The sequence below is a fragment of the Chelon labrosus genome, assembly GCF_963514085.1.
Source record: "Chelon labrosus genome assembly, chromosome: 4".
NCBI lineage: Eukaryota > Metazoa > Chordata > Actinopteri > Mugiliformes > Mugilidae > Chelon > Chelon labrosus.
Genome location: NC_140340.1, coordinates 22,206,329 through 22,234,208, shown reverse-complemented (window position 1 = coordinate 22,234,208; position 27,880 = coordinate 22,206,329). Strand labels below are relative to the sequence as shown.

General features: G+C 39.6%; 1 protein-coding gene across 1 annotated transcript in view; it reads right to left on the bottom strand.

The window, feature by feature from the left end:
* Positions 1-18,377: 18,377 nt before the first annotated feature.
* Positions 18,378-27,880, bottom strand: part of raly (RALY heterogeneous nuclear ribonucleoprotein) — a gene marked incomplete at both ends in the record, with an annotated part of 29,611 nt that continues 20,108 nt past the window's right edge. Inside the window, 3 exons of the mRNA XM_084542758.1 lie at positions 18,378-18,422; positions 22,255-22,445; positions 26,175-26,294. Of these exons, the coding sequence (XP_084398884.1) occupies positions 18,378-18,422; positions 22,255-22,445; positions 26,175-26,294 (356 nt within the window). The remainder of the gene's footprint in view (positions 18,423-22,254; positions 22,446-26,174; positions 26,295-27,880) is intronic.

Genomic DNA, 27,880 nt, shown 5'->3' with positions numbered 1-27,880 from the left:
TTTGACCACACATCCAATTCAGCTTTGACTTTCAGACTGATGGCTCTTCTTATCTTTGAAATTACACAGAATTCATAGTTTAATCAGTGACTGCGGACCGTGGAGTTGGTATGAAACGTGCAGTTTTCAAGATGTAAGAGGACTCTGCAACCTTTACTATCAAGAGACATTTTTCTGTTTCTGAAAAAGCTGTCTTTGGTCGGTACCCAATACGTCAGACAGCTGCACCTTTGATTCATGTGTCCAGATCACATTATTCTAGCAGGCCTGCTCTTTATGTTCGCTGGCAAGTTTCTTCAATAAACTTTTTACTGAAGGCCTTACAGATCTCTCTATATGTTTAAATCATTCATGTTCCATCTTTTACTACCTTTAGGGGAAAGTGGTGGGCAGTAAATTGTTTTAGTGCCATAGCAGTGCCACTGCTAATTCAAATGTATATTAAAAAAAAAAAAAAAAAGGTGAATAAATATGAGAAATGTGAAAGAATGAAGTGTTTCATATTTTTTTCTGTGACTAAGATGAGACGTTGACGAGCTAAAACACATGGACATTCAAAATAAAGCATCTCTTTGTACGGGCTGACTGTCTTTAAAAATGTGCACCCCTGTCATTAATTACTGGCCCCCGCATGTTCTGATTATCTCCACATCTCTCTGTGTTAGCCCTGCGATAGACTGGCGACCTGTCCAGGGTGTACCCCGCCTCTCGCCCGATGACAGCTGAGACCCTTCACAGGAGAAGCGGTTACAGAAGATTAATGAATGAATGAATGAATGAATTAAACACCAAAAAATGCGGGATGGGCATATAATGTGAGCAGGGTAACTTATGACGTAGTTTTCGGCCTATCATTGGACCAGTTGACGGTAGCTACCAAAACTAGCAAGCTGCCACTGCTATGTGGCTACCATAGACTGTATAAAGATTAGGTGGAACGACTACGGCATTTGAAGGCCCATCATCCTGCTATTTATGCAGCCTCCATCATGGTAAGTAAGATAACTCTTCAGTTAAATAAGTTAAATAACCCAGAATTAAGACTGTTTCAGAGGAAAATAGGAGTTTTATTTTGCACACACATTTCCATATTTCACTGCCAATGTTTATACCTGGCATATGGTGAGAAACTAGCAAAGAACAAAACATTTAATGTTGAAAAACATTTCCATAAGATGCACACAGCATTTGCTGAGAAGTACCAAACTAGAAATTAGTGAAAAAGAATCCAATTAATTTCAGCTCCAGCCTACTCAATTGCAAAGTCAAGCGTTGTAAACGATATTAAGAAGCCAGTGTAAAGGTAGTATAACTAACACAGAAACTTTATAAAATGTGTCATTTAATTTTTAAAGGTCAGTTATGTTTTTCAACTCCAGACGATTTTCACTTTGTGGGAGACAGTTGCAAAGCCCTGGTTAAGCATCTACAATATCTTGAAACCTGCACGGTTTACATTTTTTTTACATTTTTCACCACTCCAAAGATGTTTATCCTCTCTGTGCAGACACCTGAGGGTGGAGTCATCCATCACAGTGAATCTGGCCACCTGGTGCCAAGGAGCCAGCTTCTCCTTGTCTCCCGTGACATCTACAAATGTGCTTTGGTTTCATTTTTAGTTTGAGCTATTCAAAGTAAACTTTAAGATACAGGAAGGAAGAAATAAAGTGTTAGAAAACATCACAAATGTAAATGTTTTCTGTCTCTAATCAGTCACTGTGTTTAAGTCTAGGTTGAAACAGTGGATATACTGTGTTGGATTAAGTGTCATTCGAGTTTTCCGACACAAATATTAGATATAGTGTTTTACATTTAAGGAGGCAGCTAGCGGTATGAGGAGCCCTCAGAGGACAAATTTAAACCATTAATCCCCAGCGCTTTAACGCTATGTAACGTGATCAAGTTGTGGAATGAACAGTTTCTACCTTCAAGTATGTTTTGAAAGATAACACGCACATATAAAAGAGATTCTATAAGAGAATGAGGTCAGAAGGACAAAAACTCAAAGGACCAGATGTGATGCGGGGGATTTGGACTAACATTTTTAATGACAGTTATTGTGATGGACCGCAAATAACCCTTAAGGTGGGTCAAGCATGTCAGGTTGTTAAGATGACAGGAAAACCGAGCATTCTTTTCAAAGTTAAAAACTGTCAGTTAATTTAGAGAAACAGTGTTTGTAAAGGACGTGAGCTCAAGTTGACTTTGAAAACTCTGGGAAGCCAGAAAAGAGTTCATTAATTCTCAAGAATATTTTAAAAATGAGGTTGGATTTTTAAAGCAACTGGCATCCAGCAGAATTCTGACAGGAGAGAAACAGGTATCTGTCTTTTCTGCTGCACACATGGTACAACTGTTTGGGCGCTTTGCTGTCTATGTGATTGAAGTTGGTCCATGGCTGTTATGGTTCAGGTTAAATCTCTAGCAGTAGCTCTAAAACTCCTAGAAAACAATTTACGTCATGTTTTGTTCTCTCTTTTTTTTTATTGCTGCATAATGTCTGACCTGTTACAGATTTAGTTCTTGTGGATGTTTCTTTGGATAATGATTCATTTTTCTTACTTTTTAAAGCAACCTTTTCATGCTTCTGGAACATTTTGAAATACTTGATTTGTCGTCATCTAAAATGAAGTCCGTGATATATTTTATTGTCAACAAATCCCAAGGCAAGACTATTAATTTTAATGGCTCATAATTCATTTATCCTGAAAATGAGTGTCCGTGTATAGTGATTAATTTGTAGTTTTTTCCTTCCATGTGTGGGAAAAACAGGAAAATAAAATCTAGATTATTACCAGGTTCAGTTATTTACTATTTATGATTAACTGTGGCAACCAGATGCGTTCCTGTTGACTTAGGCAACGCCGGTGATGGATATCAAGTGTGACGGGAATGGAGAAATATTTTCAATATGGATAAAAGCATAGAGGACGAGATGGCAATGTGCATCTTTTCAGATTGTGAGACTGCGATCATAAATGCCTTCAGTTGACCATCACAAGGTCCAATCTTTTTGTTTTAATTTTTTATTCTGAATATTTACATGTGTTGTAAAGGCCTCTGACACCGTCTCAGAGCAGACAGAGGAATCAGCATCATCATACAGTATGCACAAGTCATTAAAAATAACAGCAAAGCCTATTTAACATCAGCATGTAGAAATCAGACAGGAACAACAGGAAATGGTGGAGAAAACAGGGATGTGGGAGGCAGAGAGAAGAGAGAACCATTATCTTCTAAAGGTAAAGGTGGTCAGCGAAACAGGAGCCTTAGGCCCCGTTAACATCTGTCCTGGACAATATGATCGCAAGTGGCCTGCTTTAAGTGTAGGTGTGAACACATGCAGGACGCATTTGAGTGACCTGAACTCAGACTTTTGGTGTGAACACGCAAAGTGTCCTGGGTCACTCTAAAAATGCCTACTCACCAGTGGTGTTCTGGCGTATGCCAGATTGTGCCTCATTCACTCAGAAAAACAAAACAGAAACACAGAACCGCTGTTAGAAATCATGCTTAATCCATAATGAAAACCTTTGAGATTATTCTGGCTTTGTAGCTGTTAACTAACTGAATAATAAATAAATCCAAACAAGAAATAACAAATTAAAGTAGCAGACTGTGGTGATGATAAGAGCCACATGGAGTTAAGTCGTGTACATTTGCAACAATCACCAGTGTCTTTATTTACCTTTATTACTGGTGATTACGGTATGTATGGCAGTTTTCAGGGTCTGAGCTTTTGCAGGTCTTTAATGACCAAAGCCAGGGCTTAACAAATAATTACTTACTGTGTGAACTTTCAGTGAGAGACAGGGACTTCACAGTTTGTTCCAAAATATGTAGCATTACCCCAAATCATGCCTCAGATAATGCCACAGGTAATTAGAGCGAGCCACTTGTGATCAGCTTGCTCTGGTCAGATGTTAATGAAAGGTCTGAAAGTACCAACTGAAGTTGAATATTCCTTTACATTACATTGACAGCATGTAAGTGTGACTCAATTATAAACTGAACCAAAAAGTTTGTAGGAAGTTTGTTTCTTGAGTTAGAAAAAACATCCCTCCTTTGCTCAGTCAGACTAAATGCCAACACCTTAGACATTAAGAGAAAATCAAATTTAAATCAATGGCCTTTGACACTGAGGACAGAAACAAAAAGAAGAAAAAGAGGATAGTTATCCATTCTGTTAATCACAGTCCTTCTCTAATTTTTACACAAAATACAGAGCGAGGAGAAGAGGTGAAAGAAAGTTCTATTGTGACTGATGTTTTGGGGCATGTAAACGCATAGATTTGATTATTTAGCGTCCTTGTAAACTGTTAAGTTGGAATGTCTGATCTGAATTATTTCAGTCGGGTTGAAGATATAATGTCCATATAAACGTAATCAGTGTTTGTCCTTAGTAGTGTGGACGTGTCCACACTTGTGGCAGCAGGTTACCGCACAAACTTGATGCATTATAAACTTCACCCAGAAAAGGCCAGTCTTACATCTTTTAGGTCTTAGTGGCAAATGGCTGCCAGCACAGAGAGAAATGAATGCTGAATAGATGATTTATTGTCAGTATGTTTGTTATTGTGCATGTGAATGTAGCTAAATTGCTTTGTCCACAAGCAATTTTAATTTGTCTAGGGTGGCAAATGATATTCAGGACAGAAACAAAAAAAATTGTCAGAAAATAATAATTAAGAAAACAATTTGAAGAATTTTTTTGAGGTTCTTTTGGCATCAATTGATACGTATTCTTACTTGTAAAGGAAATGCATGTTTGCATGAGTGTTTTGGAGGTTGCTGCACAAAGCTCACGTCCTAACACTAGTTTTTGATGTTTCTATTTAAACCCCGACTTCTCACTAGTCCTTCAGAACTGAAGAAGCTACTTGGATGAAACGTCTTTAAGGAAATCTACAAGTCCAGCTGCCTTTCTTTAACATTTTTGGATATGTTCTCTCTATTGAACTTTGTCAATGAAAACGGTCCGACTAGCGTCAACGGTTAGGAACTCACCGCTAAAACTAGGCCCACAAACTCTAACCAGCAGCTTTTTGTTTCACAGTCTTTAGACAAATCTGATTATCAATAATATTCTCTACAAGATTAATTGGAGCAGGAAATCCAAATCTGTGAAAGTTTAAGATTTATCATATTTAAAATATTCCAACAGCAGCTGCTGTGCATGGACTAAAAGACTGTCTTGTTTGTGTCATACTTAATCATTTATTGGCTGTTTCTCTATTCACAGATAATTTCTTCCAAATTACATAATTCTCATCAGAAATTCTAAATATCTTACTCTAAAAATGTTTTAAATCAACAATCTCTCAAACAATATGCTGCCCATTAAGTTGTGTTTAAAGTCCTGGAAAGCAGCAGATGAACTGATGAGCTCCAGCTTTGCCGATCATAGCAGCTGTCAACAGAAAAATGTGTCTGTGTGTAAAACCTGTTGCTTTAAAATGTGTTTTGACAACAGCCCGCTGTTTTTACTACCTTCCCGGGGTTCTAACACAGTGTTGAGTCTGTCTCCATTGCTGTGTGTTTTCTCTTTTTTTTATTCACGGGCCTGCGCGCTAGTGTGTGTAACTCATCAGTTTATAGTGTGTTCTGGCAGTACCCTGCTGTTTTAGTGTCTCCCTGTGGCTTGGACAAAGTGTCAAGTCTGTTTCTCTGCTGAGTGTTTTTTGAAGTTTGGCCTGTGTGCCTGTGCGTGTGTGTGTCTCCAGCTCCCTGCTGTTTGATGCTTTCCTGTACTGTTGTAATCCAGTTTTGACTTTCCACAGCTCTCTTTTTCTCTCTCCCTCTGTCAGTCTCTTCCTCCACAGTTGTCAATACCTACAACGCAGAGAAAAGGACAATTAGATTAAAAAGACTGATTCGTAAACATGACTTTTAAAATAACACAAACTGCTTCAAACTGTATTTGGAAGCTAAGCAGGAAGTAGTGCGATGACGTTAAAGGATAGCAAAGGTTTTGAAGTAGATATTCAGGTTGTCAGACTCAGTGCCTACCAGAACTCAGTTCTTATTGTCTCTACATTTACAGGAACAATTTACACCGATCAGCTGCAACACAACCACTGACAGGAGAAGCAAATATCATTGACCATCTTGTGACAATACAATGTTCTGCTGGGAAACCTTTGGACCTGGCATTCATGTGGATGTAACTTGTAACATGTAAATGTTACCTAGACCACCTAGACTAGACCAGGCACCCCCACCCCATAGCAATGACACTCCTTGATGACAGCAGCCATCCCCAGCAGGATGCAGCCTGACACAGGCACACACACAAAAACGCTTTAGGAACAACTCAAAAAACATGAAGACCAGCACAAGGTGTTGACCTGGCCTCCAAATTCACTAGATCCCAAACTGATCAAGTATCTGTGGGATGATCCACAGAGGCCCCTCCCCTCAACCCATAGGCCCCCACTAACAACATTCTGTTGCCAGACACCACAGGACACCCTCAGAAGGCCCTGTTTTGGAGGCACAAGAGAGACCTACACAATATTAGGATCTATGATCTATTTTATTCCAATCTGAGAGGGATCAAGTGTTCACATGGTTTTTAGGAGCTGATAGTTTACAGCACCCCTCACAGTCTGATTGAAAAATGCCTTCTGATCAGGACAGTCTGTTCTGATGATGGACACATATTTTTAGTGTTGCCAACATTTGTTTAACAACTGGTTGTTTTTCTACATCTGTATTACTGTCTCTCTTGGAATCTCGTCACATCACCTGATAGTTACCCCACAACATGAGGGGTCAAAGATGCTCAGAAATTCATTCATTCCTACCAAAGAGCAAGATCAAGTGTTTACATGGTTATTAGAAGCTGATATTTTCTTATTGAACGGATGATCAAAGGTTTACCACACCCCTCCTTTTGAAGCTCAATGTGGATGGCACTGGTCGTTGTCTTGTGTGTGCCTGACTCCTAATTCACAAAATGGGAAAAGAGGTGACTGAGGCTCAGGTGGGCGGATGAGTTATATAAAAAATCACCCCTCTACAGTTGCCATGAATGGAAACATTAACTATAGAGACCAAGACCTTTTACTGTACCAATCTGTAAACATATGTTTCTGCTGAAAAGTTGGACATTTTACAATGGAGGTCTATGGGGATTGACTCGCTTTGGGACATTAGAAGAACTCATTAGCTTTAGACACATTTTTCAGCCTCTGAGGTTGCCGCACGAGATAGACAGCTGTTTTATACTATTCCTGACTCGTATTATTGATCATCTCTTAGTATGGATAGGTTTCCTAATTTCTTAAGTTACATAAGGAGCAATAGTTGCAGCACCAAACTACCCCAAAGTTAAATGAGTTCTGTTCCCGTTCAAGTTAATTGTGACATACTAATTAATTAGAAAGCTTTATTAACTAATATAAATATATTATATAAGACTGAAAATTACAGCATTTTTTTATCTCACGGTATGATAGATGGAGCGAGACAAGAAAAATCCTTGGAAAGATAGAGCTGAAACATTTTCAAATATTCAGACAATCCTACTCAGATTTATTATTGTTCCTGTGGAAAACATCAGTGTGTAACTCAAACCCGACGGATTTAAAATACTTGAATCACACTGACTTCTCAGTCTGCCTTTACAGAGAAGATTCTTCTCGTTTTTTGTTTTGTTTTTCCTGGGTGGAGGTCTTTCTGAATGCAAAGCTGAGGATTATAGTGTCAGGATGAATAAGTGGATGGGTATTGTACCATGTGACCTCAACACATTTTCCTGTTGTTGAACTGAACTTTATGGAATAAAAGCAAAACATAATGAATGAACATCGAGAAAGTAGATGATCGAGATCGTTCACGTGTTGAAAAACAGTCACATATAAAAACAAGAATGCATTTGGGCGACTTGCTCCTTTATGACTTTGAGCATTTTATTCCCCTCAAACCATCAAACAGATGCTCAGCACACACTGTGACATCTAAGAACATCAGATATGTAGAAACATTGCAGCGCTCACTCAGTAGATCATCTCAGATAAAAGGTTGCCTTAATGCACTGGTTTAATGGCTGTACCACAAACACATAAACTGAAAGGTCATGAAGCTCAATGCCTCTTCCTGTGTCTGTTCTCTGGGGGGAGCTGTGGGTGTCCATCAAAGCCTTTGGTATTAATCACAGACCACTGTCTTGTGAAAGGGGTTCTGCTTAAACCAAAGCAATGTTGTTGACATGTTTGACCCCAGCCAAAGAGTCTGCTAACCGAACAACTCAGTAAGAACCGAGACTACACTCCAACCAGCAGCTCAGCTACTAACTCCATTCTTTTCATGCCAAGCAGAAGGATCCTCTAGGAAACAACACTGGATTTTTCTTTTGTTTAGAAGTTCATGCCAGTTTTTCTTAACATAATAAATTATAGTCTGGCCATGGTCCTCATATTGTTCTGTTCTGGTTAATAATTTAAGGCCGATTGCTTCACAGTGACAGTTATACAAATACATATATACAACAGAGAAAGTGACAGCAGCCAACAGTTATGTGTTATTGACAACCTCTTTTCTGTCACACTTTTGCCATTGGCTGGATTGAACAAGGTCACAGGATTAGACGTAAAATAAGATTGAGTTCAGACTTAAATCTCTCTTTTACTCTTTCTTAAGAGTGGATGTAGCTACACACAGGGAGAAACACTGGAACAAAGATAGGCAAAAAAAAAGCCTTTGGTGATGCAAACTGGACGCGATCCAAATTGAACCAATCTCAACTTTGAGACCAATGACACATGATGCAAATACAGAGCTCCTCAAACGTTAACCACAAGGAAACTCTTTCAGTACCTTTGCTTCCTACCACCAAAGTCACCACGCTGATTGCGAGCTCAGAGCACCGTGTGAACCCAGAAGGTGCGGATCAGCGGGGTTGACGGTATTTTCAAATAGAAAGCAACAGGGATGGACGAGGAGGACACACACACAGTATACAGTATACATACAGTATAGAATGCATTATACAGTATCATATATGATTTATGATACATTCAAAGTGCAATTCCATGCACCTTAGTCAATGTTATACTGAAGTTATATATATATCTGTATAGGTTATTCCTAGTTTTTATTCATGCCAGCCTATAAGTCTCGTCTTTAACATGTGCATGCATGTGTGTGAACAGGTCTGAAAGTAACAGAAGCGCAGCAAATATCATTGTATATTGACATGTAGTGACAATAAAAGCATTTATTCATGATAGACCAATATTAAATATGACGTGAGGGTAGGAGAGTCACCGTGGACATACAAAGGCTTTGGTGGTGAAGCTTAACCACTATAACGCCTCATCTGCTGGACAGTAAAGCAGTCGTCCTGTTTCTGCGGAGCAGTACACTGTCAGACACGCACTCCTGCTGGGGCACACGTGAAATACCCTCCTTCTGTCTGAACTCTCAGTCCTATTTGTCTGATATGACGTACCTTTTTTTTTTTCCTCTGCTGCTTTTCATGCACAAGGATTATAAATCAGTTTAATCGTTGACATAAACCTTCAGCTGGAGTTCATTCTTTGGCTGAATTTCTAAACCTTTTTAAAATTATGTTTAGCCCGTGGGTTCTACTGTCGGTGTGACGGGCTGAATGCTAAAAATGTATGGAATTAGTGTCGATATAGCAGAATCCACATAGTGGCTTACGTAACACGCAACCCTGACTATTGGAATGCTTTGCACTCGTTCATTACAGGATTGTGATGTGAGTGGAATGGATATATGAGCACGGATCATCATGGACCTGCTTTGTTAAGCAAAACCAGAGATCTTTGAGTTTACTACAGTTCCCTAAGCGACACTCTATTGTGTCAATATGTCAATATACACTCCTTAACACTTGAAAATTTTATTCTGAGGTAATCGCTGATTGTACATTCATCAACAAGGTGATAACTAGACGATGATGCAGGGGTAATTTTGGTGTACATTTGGCATCATGTAATTAAAATAGAAAATACAAAAAACTCAAAGTGATAGATTATAAATAGGGACACAATATAAATATTAAAGTGATAATAATTCCAACGTGTTTTGAAGATATTAAATCCTTGCGACTTAACAAAAACACCAAAAGGCAGGCTGAATTAAATAAAATAAAATAAGCGGTTTTGATAGTAAATTGAATATATTCACAATTTCACGGTTGGACATTTGGCCTGTATTTAGTCATACGGTTACTTATTTCCCATTATTTCGTCAGCCGCGCTAGCAGAAGCAAAGCAGGTCTGTTTTTGTTTCGAGCTTTTATGTCTTACTGAATGTATTGCCATGAAATTGGGAACAGACGTCCACGCTGCCCAAAGGACAAATTCTAATGACTTGATCTTGACTTGATCTTCGTGCACTATGAGGTTTTGTGGTTTTGCATCAACAGTTTTTTTACGAACAGAACAAAAAATAAATAAATACATAAAAAATCTACACTGGCTGCGTGCTGGAAAGTGAGGAGACTCATGTGAAATACATTACAACAAGGGATTTTTCTTTTTAGTCGAAAAGCTGTTTTGTGTTCTGAAAATGCTATGGGATTATTCATCGCTTTTTCTAAATAGTAAAGAGGACGCAGGCCAGATGGCTTCATGCTTTTGGTCTTTAATTTAACAGACGGAAGCAATTTGTAGAACGCAAGTCTCTCCTTTAATCTCCACATGAGTTGTTCCTGCAGGGAGATCCATGCAATGTATTTGACAAACTGAAAATCTGACAATGATTACAATTTCTCTAAAAAGTGAAAACTGTCTATGTTAAATAGAAATGTTTCAAACAGCAGTAACGTGATTGTAATTTAACTACACACAGAAATATAGAGAAAAGTAGAGTTTGATTAATTATGGAAGGCTTTAGAAGATAAAAATGAAAGAAATGGTTAATTTGGACATAAAAGGAGCAACGTGTTGTTGACAGTGACACTTGTGACTCACGCTTTGCCAAAAAGTAGCAGGAAAGAGAAAAACTGTTCCGGATGCCATTAAATCTCCAATGTGTCCTTTTATTACTGGGACAAACAAAAACCCAGTGCGGTCGTTTAACCTGAACTTAACGTGACCGTAACTGAAGATGTCTCCTTTTCGTTCCTTTTTTTTTTTTTTTTTAAACTAAAGGTTTAGTTCACATGTCACTGGACAAATACATGAATGTACTGTGTCAGATATTTTTGGTATTATCTTTAAAATCCAGTCTTGGCAGTGAAGTGTATCAGACACTTCATATTTGGGCCCCTCTTCTTGGAAAGAAGTGTGCTCGGTGAAGATTCGGACATCAAATCTGTTTGTTGCCTTTGCATAACTCAAGAGGTTAACTTTGAGAAATAAGAGAAAACTTAGAGAGTGTGAAAGAGAAGGAGACACAGACCGACATGACAAGCCTGCATTTTAGATTCCAAAGATGAAACAAATGATTTCATTTAAATAAATGTCTGTGTGGACTTTGCATGTTCTCCCTGTGTCTGTGTGGGTTCTCTCCGCGTACTCCGGCTTCCTCCCGCCGTCCTAAGACATGCTCATTAGGTTAAGTGGGCTAGGCTCCAGCCCCTCCGCGACCCTTCACAGGACAAGCGGTTACAGAAGATGAATGAATGAATGAATGAATGAATAAATGTCCGCTAGAGACCGAATCTCTTGCCCACTGATGGTGGTATTAAAATCGTTACAAAGAATCATGAGTAGGAACTCTGTGTCTGAGACGACACTGTGGGAAAAAGAAGTGCTGAATAGGCACAGGCCAGTAACTAACTGGTCAGGCTAACTAACTGGCTAACTGGTAATAGTATAATAACCTGTAAATGACGACAACTCCAGATTGTTCCCTTTGTTTTAGTGCAAAGAAGTACATCATGAAAATGTTTACATTTAACAAACTCTCCTTTTACAAAACATTTCATGAACATCCAAAAATTGTCTCGAGAAAAATAAGTTCAGTTTCAGCACAGTGCTGCAGTTTAGTCCTGGGTGTTGTGTTCTGTCCACTACTCCCACTAAAACAGTGGATAAATTTGGAAGAGCAATGGCTTTTATTGAAAAATTACAATTAAAGTCTTTGCTAATTCATGGTTAGGGCCAGATTAGAACCTCAGGCAAGCCAGTTTTGGCCTCCCACACGGAAAGAATCTATATGAGGATATATGCGCATATATGAAACCTATATGCAGTTTATCTGTGCATATATGCTGCATATATACGTTATATATGCGGCATATATGATAATATATATGCGGCATATATGCATATATATGCCGCATATAGGCTGCATATAGGCCAAATTCAGGTGCATATATGTGCATATACAGGGCATAGGTCTCCTATATTGCTTCTTTATATCCACATATAAGCCCTATATGTACATACAAGATATGTCTCCTATATAGCTCATATACCCAGTGGCAGGTGTCATACCTATTGTATAGCTCATATCTCACTTTTGCAACTGTTATACATGAAGCTCATATTTTTTATTCTCAAGGTAATAACTGGATATTTGTCCAAAGTCCCTTACAAGAAAAAAAAAAGAAAAAAGTATATATGTAACGTATTGGATTCATAGCTATTGCTTTTTTTTATAGCTTCTTTTTATACTGGCAAGCATTTCACTACTCTGCTGCTCCCAAGGAAGTTTCTGAACTGTTGCCCCAGAAGCGGAAGTTACCGCCCCCTCTACAGTAGCGGCTTAGCAGAAGCGGCAAAGATAAACAGCGGCAAGCGGCTGGGAGCAAAAATGTCAATATCACCCTCGGACATCCGTTATGTCCTGCTTGAATGGACAGAGGGTGGGGATAGAGGGGCCCATAGTATTTTGGCCCTCGACTGTGTCCGCAGTTTTTCAGTTAAAGATTTTTTAGAAGGGACTGAAAAGGAAGCCGAGGAGCACTTAGTGGAATGGCGGAAAGGCCGCAAACCTTGGCCGGTACCCGAAAGTCATGATCGGAATAAGTGTTTACATGGATCAGGGTTTCCGCGGAGTCTTAAAAAGTCTTAAATTTGATCATTCCAGTTTAAGGCCTTAAAAAGTCTTAAATGCGAGCATATTTTGCATTGTAGGTCTTTCGTCAAGCCTTAAATCCTTATGTCCGCAGGTGAAGCGGGGAGATTTTTTCGTCACGTAACGTTTGTTAGCGTTATGGATTTTTGTCTCCTTTTGGATTCGAGACTTCTTCTGTCACATGAACCTCGTTGTCAACTTGGGAAATGGACAAAATGTAAGTTTAATGATTGCTGGCTTTGTAACGTGGAATTGGAGAGAAGCTTAGCCACGTTTGCTAGTAGTATGTTTCAACATGAAGTAGCAAGGCAGGAGACAAAGTGGAGGGATTTCAGTGCAATACATTTATTAAACAGAACCATATAAAGCCAGGTCTCACGGCATATTACAAAATAATAACCGGCTGTAAATTAAAGTGCGCAGTAAATTCTGACGGCCTGAAGTCACCACTGGCTCTATTAATTTTCCTGCCAATATGGCGGTGTCAACAAAAACAGTCACATGACGCCCGGAGCTCTATAGCGGTCTACAGCGATGTGTTTCAAAGCCGTTTAATTACATTGAAATACATTACAAAACTATGCATGGCACATTGGATGGAGGAAGTTGGGACATGTCTCAATGTATGTTAAATCACATCTAGAGGGTAGTTGATAGTTGAATGACAATACATTTTATTATTTTGAAAGTAATTCTGGGTCTCTGATTTTCCTTATTTTTTGTACTTCGAGTAGGTCTTAAATTTAACCTATAATGGTCTTAAAAAGGTCTTAAAAAGTCAAACCTGCAGAAACCCTGATGGATGCGATTCGGAATAACGATCAGCAAACCACCTCTCTCGGTCCAAAGAGAATTTCTTTCAGATTGAGCCGATTTCAATTTTTGATTTTTAATTTATTATTTTTGCTCGTGTTCTTGTTTTATTTGATAATGTGAATAAATTATGTGAAGTTCTACATTTTGGGTTTTTATTTGTTTGTGTAGGCCATGTAGCTATGGATTTTAATAATTTTACGAATATATAGGTGAACATATAGGTGCATGTATAGGTGAACATATAGGTGCATATATATGTGAATATATAGGTGAAATATAGGTGAACATATAAGTACATATATGGAGTACATATATAATATATGAAAACGGCCAATTTTATGTATGTCACATATATTCAAAACTTATATTACAACCTATATTAAAACCTATATGTTTATATAGGTTCTTTCCGTGTGGGCTGTGGGCCGTATGTTTGACAACTCTGCTTCAGAGGGTCGTGGGCTGGCTGGAGCCTTTCCCAGATGACACTGGGCGAGAGGCGGATTACAGCTTGAACAGGTTGCCAATCCATAAAGTAGGTTTCTTAGGTTAATGCAACATTAACACAATTTAATCTCACTTTTTAAATCTGTTAAATGTACCTGTGTGATATTACTCTAATCAACATGGGACAGTTCAAATGTACGAGCAGATTTTTGTTATTACTATTTTAACGCAAAAAAGAATGAGAAATACTTTCAGGAAATATTGTTGTCCAGGCTTATGCATTGCTATTCGGTTCACATCGACAGTAAATACGAATGTTCTTTTCAAGTGAACCATCTTACGGAACTTTGAGCTGAGCTTGCCGTTCAAACGACCTGTTTCTCAATCAATGTCTGCTCTTTTTTTCCTGCTTGCTTGCTTCTTCTTCTTTGGGGATTTTTGGCAGTTTTGATACCTCATTTCAGAGTCTGCTTGATTTCCACCGTGTTACAACTGCTTGATAACGTCCTGATTTCCCAAACTGTGGTCAGGCTGAGGTCACATGCTGCATTTTAGAAGAAAGCGTTCCAGGAGAACAAAGTTGAACATAAACAACAAACATGGCCGACTGCGATAAGCTAATATTTGTTTTGTTTCTGAAGTTACTGACAATGATTGAAATTGAGGTTTCCCAAAGTTTTTCCACCAGCAATTGGTAATGTACTTCTCTCTGTGCTGAAAGCAAACGGTAGACGCTCAACAAACCTCCTCTCTTTTTGTCAGACTCATTCGTTGTTGTTGTTTTTTTAACGTTAGGCTACACTTCATCTAATAAGATTCACGCTGTGCATCTCCATGGGTGCCGCCACTGTTCTGTGACATCAGGCTGCTGCATCTCAGTGAAGTCGGGGTAGATTAATTTGCCCCGACTTCGCTAGTAGGACCTCCGGCTTCAAGCGGCATTCCAGAGCACAACTGGGAGGTCTGAAATTTTAGACCTCCCAGTTTTCTGGAACGCAGCAACAGTATAAAAGAATTAAAAGGACTTTACGTTAACAAGTTATCAACAGCCCTGAAATGATTCATGGTGTCTTAAAATGCTGTTAGCCAAAGAAATTTATGTTGTCCTGTTCAATAAAAAGCTGCCTCAGACTGAACGGCTCCGACCACAGAGATGAAAATAAGATTTTCATCAAAGAAAGTACCGTGAAAACAGCTCATTTGTGTTAGTTCTGACTGCCATGATAAAGACCACGAGCCAGACTTAAATTCCCAATGGCGGAAGAGTTCACTATGCCATGAAGCAGCTTGTCTTCTCAGTCAGCTTGTCAAAACAATTTGCCTCTTTGTTTTCTTCAGATCATCAGATAAAGAAATAAGTTCCAAGTTTATAAATACTGAATACCTCTCACTGATATCTGTGGACTTTATCAAACACAAGCTGGTGGAGTCGGTTACAACAATATACATTTGCGCACATGTTTCAGACATAATATATAGAGACATATCAGCGTTTATTTAGCGGCGTTTCCATCTAACATCAGCAAATCAGATGTTTAGTCGGCACTTGGATCCAAGAACTTAGAAAGATGTTATATGACAAAACAAGACCATCACTGGAAAATGAATACACTTGATGATACAGAGATGACCCATAATACTGTGTAGAATATTCCTCGGAGTAAAAAAAAAAAATGTTTTGCACACTTCGCAGAACAGTAGATGAACACAGTATCTGCACGACCTCCCACATTAATAGAAAGGATTAAGAGCACAAATAAATGAATATGCTCAACATTTTTTAAATGGCTGAATATCTAACAAGCTTTCATTTTGCCCAGCAGTCTGACAACAGAGCGGGCTGCAGAAACGGAGCAGTAAATCCATATTTCTGCTGTAACATCACAAGAACCTGAGCTCAATCAAAACCAGACCTCTGTCTTTCTGAAGTTAAATCTAGTATATCTTTTTCCGCCAAATGTGTATTTACTGAGGCCTGCGAGGGATTGTGTGCGCATCTGGCGGCAGCGTGCGTTATTTACATTACTTTTTACCCTTAAGTCTGCACAAATTGCAAATTTCCTCTTGTCTTGGAAAAAAAAAGTTTCCATATTGTTTGGATTTTCCCCCTATTTATGAACAGCGGTGACTCCTTTCACAGTCTCGGACCACAGCCTAATTTAAACCAGTGAAACCTCTCAGGCTCATTCACTGTCACTGTACGATTATCAGCTGAGAAAGAAAAAATAATTAGTTTCAGAATATTTACACAAATTGAAGAAAATGATACAGCAGCCCGTAACCCACTAGAACTAGGTCATGCTAAAATGTCATCTAATTTTTCCTGTAAATGATCCTGGGCACAAAAACAATGCTGGCCCTAGAATAGCAACGTGAAGGACCAACACACCCCAGCACTGAGGTGCTTGTTAGCAGAGTTTTCCACCAAAATTTTATCCAGTGAAGCTGCTGAACTGTACAAGTCTGATTAGGATGCTACTGAGAAAGGAAGCCTGGCTCTCAGTGAGTTAAAAATAATTGAAAACGACAAATACAAAGAATTTGTTTGGTTGTCACTGAAGCCAGTTTCAAATTCAAAGTCATGATTCAGTTAAGTCTGGTTCAAACCATCACAGAGAGTTCTTCTCTGTCTGTCAACATGGAAACACAGGGTTCAACACTCGGAGCAGGAAAATAAAATCAAAACCGTTTGATAAATCTGAACTGGACGTCACCGCTCTGCTGTGCACGAGACTTCATTTCTTGTGGTTGAGAGACGTGCTAACACAGCGCAAGACAAATCCGCAGAGAAGCCAACGTTTTTATTAGCAGGTCAAGCTGATCCTGGAGCTTCAGTCCTACTGAGCTCTCCTAATCTGAATATACACTGCACGGTGCTCCAATTTTACTCTGCTGGCACATTTTTGTCTTCTCAGACGGGACCGGGGGGATGTTTCAAATTGTTTTATGGAGAGCTGAGATGGAAGAAAAGCTGACTGACATGCAGCGCGAACATAATGGGCAAAACACAGTGACACACTGGAAAAAAAAAAAAATATTAAAATGATACATTACTTAAAATAAGCAGAATTATGTGCAAATAAAACGAGAAAATTTGACTTGCTAAGATTTCTTTCAAGTAAATCTAGCCTCAAATAACCCACAGGTATCTCAAAACTAGTGTTTTTTTAGACTAAAACAAATCGATTTATATTGCTTCAAGGGAAATATATCCAGATAAGTTGACAGTACTCCAAAAAAAATGTGCCAAATGATTGCCTGAACTCGAAAGTTGAATGTGAGCAGAACCTAAAAGTTTAGAGTTAGTGATACATTCAATTACTACATATAAGTTAATATAAATTATTGGATCAATTAAAATATTCACAGTAAATACAAAAGTATTCATACATTTAATTATAATAGGTAAAGTGAACTGAACATAAAGTCATGGGGTTTATACTTCAAATGATTCAATCAGCTCAATAATTATTAGTTAGTTAGTTATTATTAATTATAACAAAATCTTTTACTGAAAAGTTTACTCAAAAGCACGTACCTCAACTTAAAATAAAGGTCAGGGTTCATGTAATTCAACATTTTTTAATTTAACATTTGAATATGGACAATTCTTTGCCCACACCACTCCATCCTCTCTAAAAATATTCTATATTTAAAAAAAAAATATAAAAATAAAAAACTAAACAAAAGTAAAGTTCTTATTATCTCTTAAATACTACACATGCTACATAACATTAGGAGTATAAGTGCAAAGGCAGTGTGGGACAGACAGGCTGAACAGAACAGGTCAATCAGTAGCAAACCTTTAGAAATGTGGTTGTTCTCAAATAACTAAGAACTAGTAAGACAATCTCAATAACAAGCTACATCAGCTTATTAAGATCATTCAGGAGCAAAACACTTTTAGCGAGTCAAATGCCCTGACATAAAAACTGCACAGTTAGAAGAATTCTCTTGGAAGATAAAAAACAAACATATTTTTGGCTTTATTTCAGATGGTTCATCTTGTGCGTCTTTGACAATAGTACAGAGATGCAGACTTCTCTTGCAAATATTCATTAAACGTTTCCTTGCGTATGACACGCAACACAGTTTCTCTGTGCAACACTCACCTCTCATGGGTGAATGGAGTCCATCTCTGATGATAGGCGACTGTTCTCCTGAAGAAAACAACACAACAACAAGCCAGAGTCAAAACACAGAGACACACTGAAATAGGCTCCAGATTATTATATACACAATGTTAGCTGACATTAGGAGAAGGCTGGGATTCAGAATACCTTTACACGTGCTTAAATTGTATGATAATAAAAGCATTTCACCAAATACCATCTGTGAAGGACAGGCCTCATCAAAATGCTTCAGAACTCCCCAAGATACAGATACAACAGAGCATCAAACACAGTGTATATATGGAAGGTATTATAAGCATATGCTCTACAGTAAGCACTACACTTTACCTATATTATATAAATCACTTCAAAGAATCCATCAAGCACAGACAGTAGACCTGCTCTGAGCAACTTGCTACCTGTTATTCACGCCTGCCCACTATAATAAGTTAGTGCGTTATTTTCTCCCGGTGCAGAAGTGGGAGTTAAACCATCAGATATGTAAGCAACTGGGTGGTCAGACATGTCTTTCAGGGACATGACGGGAAAATCCACATGTTGGTCATTTAAATGTATGGCCCACCCCAACACAATGTTAGTGTTCAGTCAGATATTGGGCAAAAGTTGGCACATGTAAATGACAAAATTGCGGTCAGATAAACTGTTTTGGTACAAGAAGTTTACAATTTATTTATGAGCATAAAAGACCAAAAGAATAAAATTACACAACAATGTGTCAGAACTGAGAAGCTGGAACTGAGTTTTGAAGAATTAATGAAAAGCAGGAAACAGTACTTTTGCCTGTTTATTCCTTCATGCTGTGACAAACTGACAGCTACACTGCAGTGATCCCATAATGAAAAACACATCAGTTTCACAATGTTCGCTTCAAGATCAAGATGCAGCAGGAATCATGGAATCCTCCAAAAGATGCCTGCATTGTGTTGTCATTGTCAATGTTGATGTCAGTTTTTTCATAAAGCACATTTAAAAACAACAAATGTTAACCAATATGCCGATGTATCTATAAAACTATGTGCGACTGCATTTGGATGAACACTAGGGGTAGTAGAGACTAGTGGACTAGTCAGTTTGTCAACTTTACTGCCGTGCCGTGCCGCTTTAAGCAGGAAGTCGACTGCTCACGTGACAATAACACCTGAGAAGACAGGTGAGGAGCCCAGTAGGTCATTGCAGCAAACTAACAGCAGTTCATCAAGTGTGTGGAAATACTTCACTAAAGATGAAGCCCATTCTACCGTGTCCTGAAGTACAACGAAGGTACTACTGCAGTGCACACTCATCTGAAAAGGCATCCACTAACACTAGCAGAGGAACGGTCCAAATCCTCTCGACAGCAGTCAATTAACAATTTCACCAAACGCCCTGTTGTAACAGAGAGAAGGAGGCTGCAAATCAAAAACTTGCTGGTGAATTTCATTGTCAAAGTTATCAGACCTTTAGCTGCAGAACATGGAGAAGGCTTCAGAGAAATACTGCATTTTATTAACCTGGCTACTCTATCCCATCTTACAGCACGCTGTGGAGTACTATTAAATGCTACTGATGGTGCTGAGTTGCGGTCTGATTTTATACAGGCTATACATATCTGCAGCAACAGTGTGTAGCACATGAGCTGTCTGTTCTCATCATATGTATTCAGGTCAAGAATATAGATTTCATTGTTGCAAAGCATTACTTTCTACTGCTAAAAAAAAAAAAAAAGGTCTGTTCCAACAACAAAGCTAAAACGAAGGCAACTGGGCAACTGTTTGTTTGTTATTGTTGTTTGTTTGTCTTGATCACTATGGCGTGTTCTGCTGCCTTTCTTGGCCAGGTCACCCTTGTGAAAGAGGTCTTGATCTCAATGGGTTTTTTTTATCTGGTTAAATAAAGGTTATAATAATAGTAAAACATTTCACCACTCATCCACATGCCACCTTTAGTTCTGAAAACTCTTAAATGAGTGGTGCTAAAGTAGAGTTGCCTTTGTTTTGTCTGAAGCACGTCTAAAGTACAAAAAGATACCCCAGGACAGACAGCGAGAAAGAGAACAAGAGGAGAAATGCAACGTCCACATTTTAGCCAGAGAAGAAAGTTGGTTTAAAAGAGGAGTAAAGGAAACCTTCGTCTTCGTCTTCTTCCGCTTATCCAGGTCTGGGTCGTGGGGGCAGCAGCTTCAGCAGGGAAGCCCAGACAGCCCTCTCCCCAGCCACTTCAGCCAGCTCCTCCGGAGGAACCCCCAGGCGTTCCCAGGCCAGACGAGAGATATAATCCCTCCATCGTGTCCTGGGTCGGCCCCGAGGTCTCCTTCCGGTGGGACATGCCCGAAACACCTCTCCCGGGAGGCTTCCGGGAGGCATCCTTACCAGATGCCCTAGCCACCTCAACTGACTCCTCTCGACGTGGAGGAGCAGCGTCTCTACTCTGAGCTCCTCCCGTGTGTCTGAGCTCCTTACCCTATCTCTAAGGCTGAGCCCGGCCACCCTGCGAAGGAAACTCATTTCGGCCGCTTGTATTCGCGATCTTATTCTTTCGGTCATTACCCAAAGTTCATGACCATAGGTGAGGGTTGGAACGTAGATCGACCGGTAAATTGAGAGCTTCGCCTTTCGGCTTAGCTCTCTCTTCACCACGACCGACCAGTTAGTCAGTTCCGACTGAGGACCATGGCCTCAGACTTGGAGGTGCTGATCTTCATCCCAGCCGCTTCACACTCGGCTGCGAACCGCCCCAGCAAGAGCTGGAGGTCGTTGTTCGATGAAGCTAAGAGGACCACGTCATCCGCAAAAAGCAGGGACGAGATCCTCCGATCACCGAACCCGACACCCTCCCCCACCCGGATGCGCCTAGAAATTCTGTCCATAAAAATTATGAACAGAACCGGTGACAAAGGGCAGCCCTGGCGGAGTCCAACCCTGACTGGAAACAGGTCCGACTTACTACCGGTTACACGGACCAAGGAAAGGAAACCATCTATGTCAAAATGGAATACCCCTCTGTGAACAGGGCAGGTGGACTGAGATATAATTTGCCATCAGTTTACAATACAGTCTGAACTCTTGTCCCTAAGAAGTTTGACCCCGTCACACTTTGACCTTTGAGTTTTAATCATCAATAGGTTGTTAGAGTATCATACCTTCACCAGGGAAGGACAACAGATCAGAACAATTTCCAGTCATGCAAGTTTCTGATGGGTAACCCCATCAAAGCCTAACTCCCCACCAGTCTATTAGAAACGAAGAAGCTCTACTTGGATGAAACATCTTCAAAAAAAAACGACAAGTCCAGTTGCCCTTGTTTGACGCGAGAGCCTTCACAGACATTTTTGGACATCCAACAGTTTTTTTCAGCATTTCCATTGTTATTCAGAGCTTATATTTTCCACTAAGTTCAAATTTCAAAGTTGAGCATATAATCTCTAACCAGTTCTTTGCATCTGCAGCCAAACAAAAAACTTTCGTCCAGGAAAATAAAAATGGTTCCAGAGCAGAAGTTTTCCAGTCTAGAACCAAAACCTGCAATTAATATGACCATCAGAACAATTTTTTTGTTAAAAAAAAATAAATAAAAATTGATTGTATAGCTTGTATACATGCATTTAGTCTGCCTGATCCAAATAAGCAGAAGAAAAACCAGAGCTTCAGTATCTGTGGATGTGAAATCGAAGCAGCAGTGGCCCGTAAAGGAGACAAGCTACCTCCACCTAAACAGATCAGCATGTGTCTGGGAAAAAAGAGATGAACACAGTGACATAAACTCATGGCTTTCTAGCCTTTGGAAAGGATCTGACAGGAGTCTGAATTTCACCTTCACCAGAACGCATACCGTCCTCCTCATGCTTTCTTTCACACATGCATGTTCAGGTGTAAATACACACCATGTGGTTGTGGGTGACATCCTGCGTGTGCTCTCCCTCCTCCTCCTCCTCCTCCTCTTCCTCCTCCTCCTCCTCTTCTTCTTCGGCTTCGCTGTTCTGTCTCTGCTCCTCCCCGTCTTCTAGCTCGGAACTCGATTCCTCCTCTTCCTGCCACGCCTCCTCGCTCTTACACTCCTCTGCCTTGATCAGATCTGCGCAGACACACACACACAGACACACAAAAACCCAAAACACGACGTGAATGCGTCACGGTGGCAGCCTCGAACAGCTTCACCGCTTCCTCCTGTATCTCCTTGATCAAAGAATACATTTAACCATCCTGTGAGAGCTGAATCTGATGTTAAAATGAGTCAAACAGTATTAAAGAAACTAGAAGAACAGATCTTGAACATGACCTGATCTGGTGGCTGCAGTAATTCCGTCTAATTGTGCGTTTTATGGCAGTTAAGCATATAGTTATTATCTGCGGGGTATAGCATGGAGCAGTACAGTCCGTTGGCCAATCTCATCAAGACACATGTGTTAAGGCTCCATTTATCCCACTCCAAAGTAAAAATCTCTGGCGCCGCCTAGACGCGAGAGCTACAGCAGACCTCTGGATCATTTGGCAAAATTTCAGATGCGGGCCTCCATTCAGAAGTCTGGAATCGCGCTACACAGACACAACTTGGCTGCGTTTCTGAAGCTGCACCCCAGACTCTCCCAGTGCAGTTATACGAGTTGCTCATCCAGCTCCACATGCTTTTCAGAAAACCATAATCACAAGGTCAGCGCTGTACGGATTGCTGCTGCTGATGCTTTCTTTTCATCCTGGAGTCTGGTTGTGCTTTTCAGTTTCTGCAGTTCTTTTTATTTTAGTTTTTACTTTAGTTGTTGGGGATTCTGTAATTTAGGACCATGACGCTAATTACATCAGACGTGTCAATCGGCCCAAACTGAACAGTCGTGAAGCAGAATTTGATCTTTTGGGCGATTTTGTGAGTTTTCTGGTTTGCTTTGGTGTGTGTCTTTATACTTTCCTTAACGTGGCTTAAATACTGAGGTGCAATTTGAGCTACATGGCTATATTTATTTAAATTTATTGTAGGTGGACCGTACACAATCATGGACAGCGGATCTAAAAAGTCTTTAGACCTGTTTTAAATCAGCAGGTTTTTGTCATGTAAAACAAAAAACAAAAAAAGATAAATCACAAATTTTTAAAATCACAACCTATGCAATGACGCTGAAAAATAAAGTGACACATTTTCCTAGAAGAAAAAATGAAAATATAAAGAATTTAGAATAATCAACTGCTTAAGTGCACACCCCTTAACTAATGGTTTTTGATTTGGAGTTTCTGGCAATTAATGGGTTGTTAGAGTACCATTTATTGGAGGAAAAAACATTTGCAGGTGTGCATCTGGTTGTTCACAGACTCTAGTCACGTGAGTTTCCAGTGTGCATCACCCACAGACGTACCTAATAAAAACCTAAACTTCCCTCGAGTAGCTGTGACATTGCAGTTAAGCAGTGTTTAAGTGTTTAGCTCAACTGAGAGGATAGTCTCTCTTTTATCCAGCGGTTAAACATTTCATCTTTTTTTCAACAAGACAGTGCTGTGGTTGTCATTTCAAGAATTTCTAACAAGCTAATTGAAATTTTTTTTTTTTTTGTGGAAAAACTGCATCAGACAATTTTATTTCATCAAACACGGTTTGGAAGCTTGTTCCCCATTAGTGGGTTAATTCTGCAATTTTTGCACTTCTGGTTAGATGCCAAACTGCATTTTGTTGTATATTCAGTGACAATAAAGTTGAATCTGAATCTGACTCTGATCTTTAATTCAAACTATAAATAGAACCTGTTGCTGACCAGGGTGGGTCAATGTAAATTCATCTGTATTTATTTAAATACTGACGGTCATTTTGCAACCTGATCCGTCTTGAAGTTCACAATTTTTGTCTTTACAAAGGACAGGGTAAAATATTCAGTTTCTGTCATGTCGGCAGGATAAACATCACAGCAGAGAAACTGATGACGGTGCATTTAGAGTGATTTTACAGTCAGGATTTATTTGTTTATTTGCGGCCAGCAGGTCAACCGCCCCTCAGACTACGTGGGCCCAGAAATCCTCACGGCAGATGGAAGGAATATTTGGTGTCCTCCCTCTGGGCCCTTTTGCGTGCTGTTATACTTTCTTTTTGGAACGTTATTGTATTTGACATAAGAGTCACTAAAACGCCACGGGCAGAGCGATGATCGCCCCATTATACCTTTTTCCCCCCGTGATTTCGATTTTCAGTTTTGCTTTGGTACGTATGGCATGTCTTGACTCTTGCTGCTTAAAACAATCATCTTTTCCAGTTATGGCTGTTTATTATGTTATGTGAGTTATTAGGTTTTATGATATTATGAATTTAAACAGGAAAAGTCCCCCAGCACGCAAATAATAGAAAAAATGCATCCATGCTCTGGTTTAAAGGAATTTCTATGTCTTTCTTCAAATTATTGCCTTTACTCTTTATTTTGGTATGTGCATCAGAAAACGCCCCAGAGCCATTACAGATCTAAATTATAGAGCTCGCTTCCTACTCTCTGCTGCCATCTAACACTGCAAAAAACTGCCTGCACCACAGCTACGTCCTTCCCACAGCCACCCAGACCCAACCAGTCTGAGTTGAAATGTACAAATCACTTTTTCTGATTTGTTGTACACAGTGTGCATTATTGGATATTTCAAACACAGTTGTAGTGGATTTCAATGCATATTTCAATTACATTCTTTCTCTGATTAATATTTCTCGTCCATGAATAGTTTTAGGCCTCTCTGGAAATTTTGCATTTTCTGGAAACCTGTTGGTTCTCCAGCATATGATAGCAACAACAAGAACGAAAAACAATTAATACAAATTAAATGAAAGTTTTTAATGACAAAGACTGCAGCTGGGATGCAACACCTGCACCGAGTTATGTTTGCTATAAAACCCAGTTTTTTAATTGGTGGTTCAGGAGAAATAATCTTGTCAAATTCACAATATTTCGGTTTAGTATGAGCAGAAGCATGTAGGCTTGAGCTGAATATTAATAAAGAAACAAAACAAGGTACATTTTTAGCTATCTACATCTATATCTATATATTTAACTATAATTTGGGAATTGCTTTGCACCTATCACGTTTTTGCAGCAGGTATTTCATCCAACACTGACGCCGATTTATAATGCAAATAAAGACGCGGCCTCAGTGTCTTCACTAAATCAACAAAGACTCAGACAGCAGCACAGGAAGTACGTAACATCACAGAGACAAGACATATTTTATGTTGTTTACTGTTAATTTCTGCCAGAAAGTTTTCCAAAAAGGAAGTGCGAGTTTATCGCTGGCCCCCTGACTCCCCTGAAAACCTGGCTTCAAACGTTCGCTAGATCCCTCAGCGTTACCACTATTTCAGGAGGCAGCGTCCAAATTACGGGGAGTGCTCTTGTCCTCCCCCCGAACGGGAAGTGAGCTCCTAACAAAGCGAGAAAATTTGTGAGTTGTGAGCTGATCCGGAGGCAATCAGTTTTCGGCATCTGGCCCTGTGAAGTGTTGCAGTAAATCGTCTCACTAACTAAGCCGGCTACGTTAACCTGAAGGTCAGAAGATGTCTCCGGTATACTGAAACTGATTTAAATAGTTCAAATTTGTAGGCCACAAGGTGGTTTCTTGGGGCTTCATATTTAAGCACTGTAAATGCATCCTTTATCAATACTATACTACTCCACATACTCCACGTTGTATTCATAGTTTTTCATACATCTAACTATAGTTGTGTTAAACCTCTTGTTGTAAACATGACATTAGCGTAATGCATTATTTAAACTGCCTTGCGGATTGCTCTGATTTCCTTTATGATTAGATAGTTCATGTAAATGTGTGTGTGTGTGTTTGTGTGTGTTACCTGTAGCGGTGAAGTGAGGGTCTTCTGTGATCTGCTCCAGTCTGCCCAGCAAAGCCTCGATGTTGGCTTTAATCTGAGTCAACTCTGACTTGATCGCCTGAAGCTCTGTACCTTTCACCGCTGGTAGAGAGAAACAAGAGAGAGATGTATGTAAGATGCATGTTCTGAAGAACTCTGCAGAGAGAAAGAGAGAGAGGGAGAGATGTTGGTGATTAGCAGGATGGATCGGCAACAAACACTTAAGTGCGGAAATATTCCCCCAGAGTACGACCCAACCGGGATAATAATTCGGGCCAGGAATCTAACTGCAGCTCAGGCCAATGCGCACACATTTTACTGCTCACGGTTTTATTACCTTTCTGGAGGGAATTAAAGCGCAGGTCTTCATTTTCAGTATTATTTTTATGCATCTCCTGCTTACTTAAATAGCTTGATAAAGTGTTGCCATTTATGCATTTATTTCTTTAAAACACTGCTTGAAACGAGTGGTTGTGCAGTAAAGATGTGCTAAGAGAGGCTGCAGCATGTTGCTTTTAAAACACAGACCATTTCTTCTGAAGTGTCCGCACTCCGCACCATGCCAAACGGTTAAATGCGGGTGGGGGTGCTTTCATGGTCTGTAATGGCCCCCCATCTCATTTTATATATATTTAACACTGGCCTCACACTCCAGGCCAATCACACAACCGTGCCAAAAATTTTCCACCCCATGACACCTCCAGGTGTCTTTTGACAGCAGCCGGCAGGAGGAATGCGTGGACTCAATCTTCCACTAACAGCAAAGGTTCACTTTCTGGGCTCCTGTGGAAATCTGCCAGCTCCGTGTTCATGTTGTTTGCTATAGCTGGAGCATCAGTGGATTAGAAACACCAGAGGGGAAAGTCAGGGAATCACTAAATAACACGAGGAGTCCGCTTCTGGGATTCACGAATATCTGTTCCAGATTTAGCCACAGTGCAGCCAGATAACCTGCTGAGAGATGGATTACCGCCGTGCTCTGTGAATTTTAGACAACTTACTCACTCTTGATCAATCACACTGGTACATCTGTATTTTGAACTCAAGAAAAACAGCGCTACGAAATCTACTTACTGTAAGAACTGCTACATTTTTCCCATTTTTCTCAATTTGATTTATATTTAAAATAAATTGTTGACGTACTTTAGTGGAACTCTGATACAAAATACAATATTTTTTATTTGAATGATTTACATATTATTTTTTTACTTCCTGGTTTAATTGTGTAATAAATTATCACTGCAGCACGTTGTTCATTAATGCTTCAAATCCAAGGTCGAAGCACAAATGTTTGGGGAAACAGAAACGCAAGAAAAAGAGTTGCCACACCCACCCAGAGACACTAGGTGGAGTGATGGAAGTTCCCCTTGATGTATGGTATGTGCTGTATCCATAAAGAGGAGAGAACAGATGGAGGATGTTAATGCAGAACACCTGCTGGGTGGTTTTGTTTCGATATAATGAGCTCACAAAAACTACCATATTTCAAGGTACATGTTTAGTTGTTGCTTAATACATGTTAAGTAGCCCCCCATTCACTCCTCCCCACGTCCCTCTTTATCTTCCTGTCATTCCTTTCATTTATCTTTTTCCATGTTCCTCTATCACTTTCTTTTTATTACCTGCCTTACTTCTCTTTCACTCCTTTCCTGTTTTCTTTCAGTACTTCCTTTTTTTCCCAGTCCCCA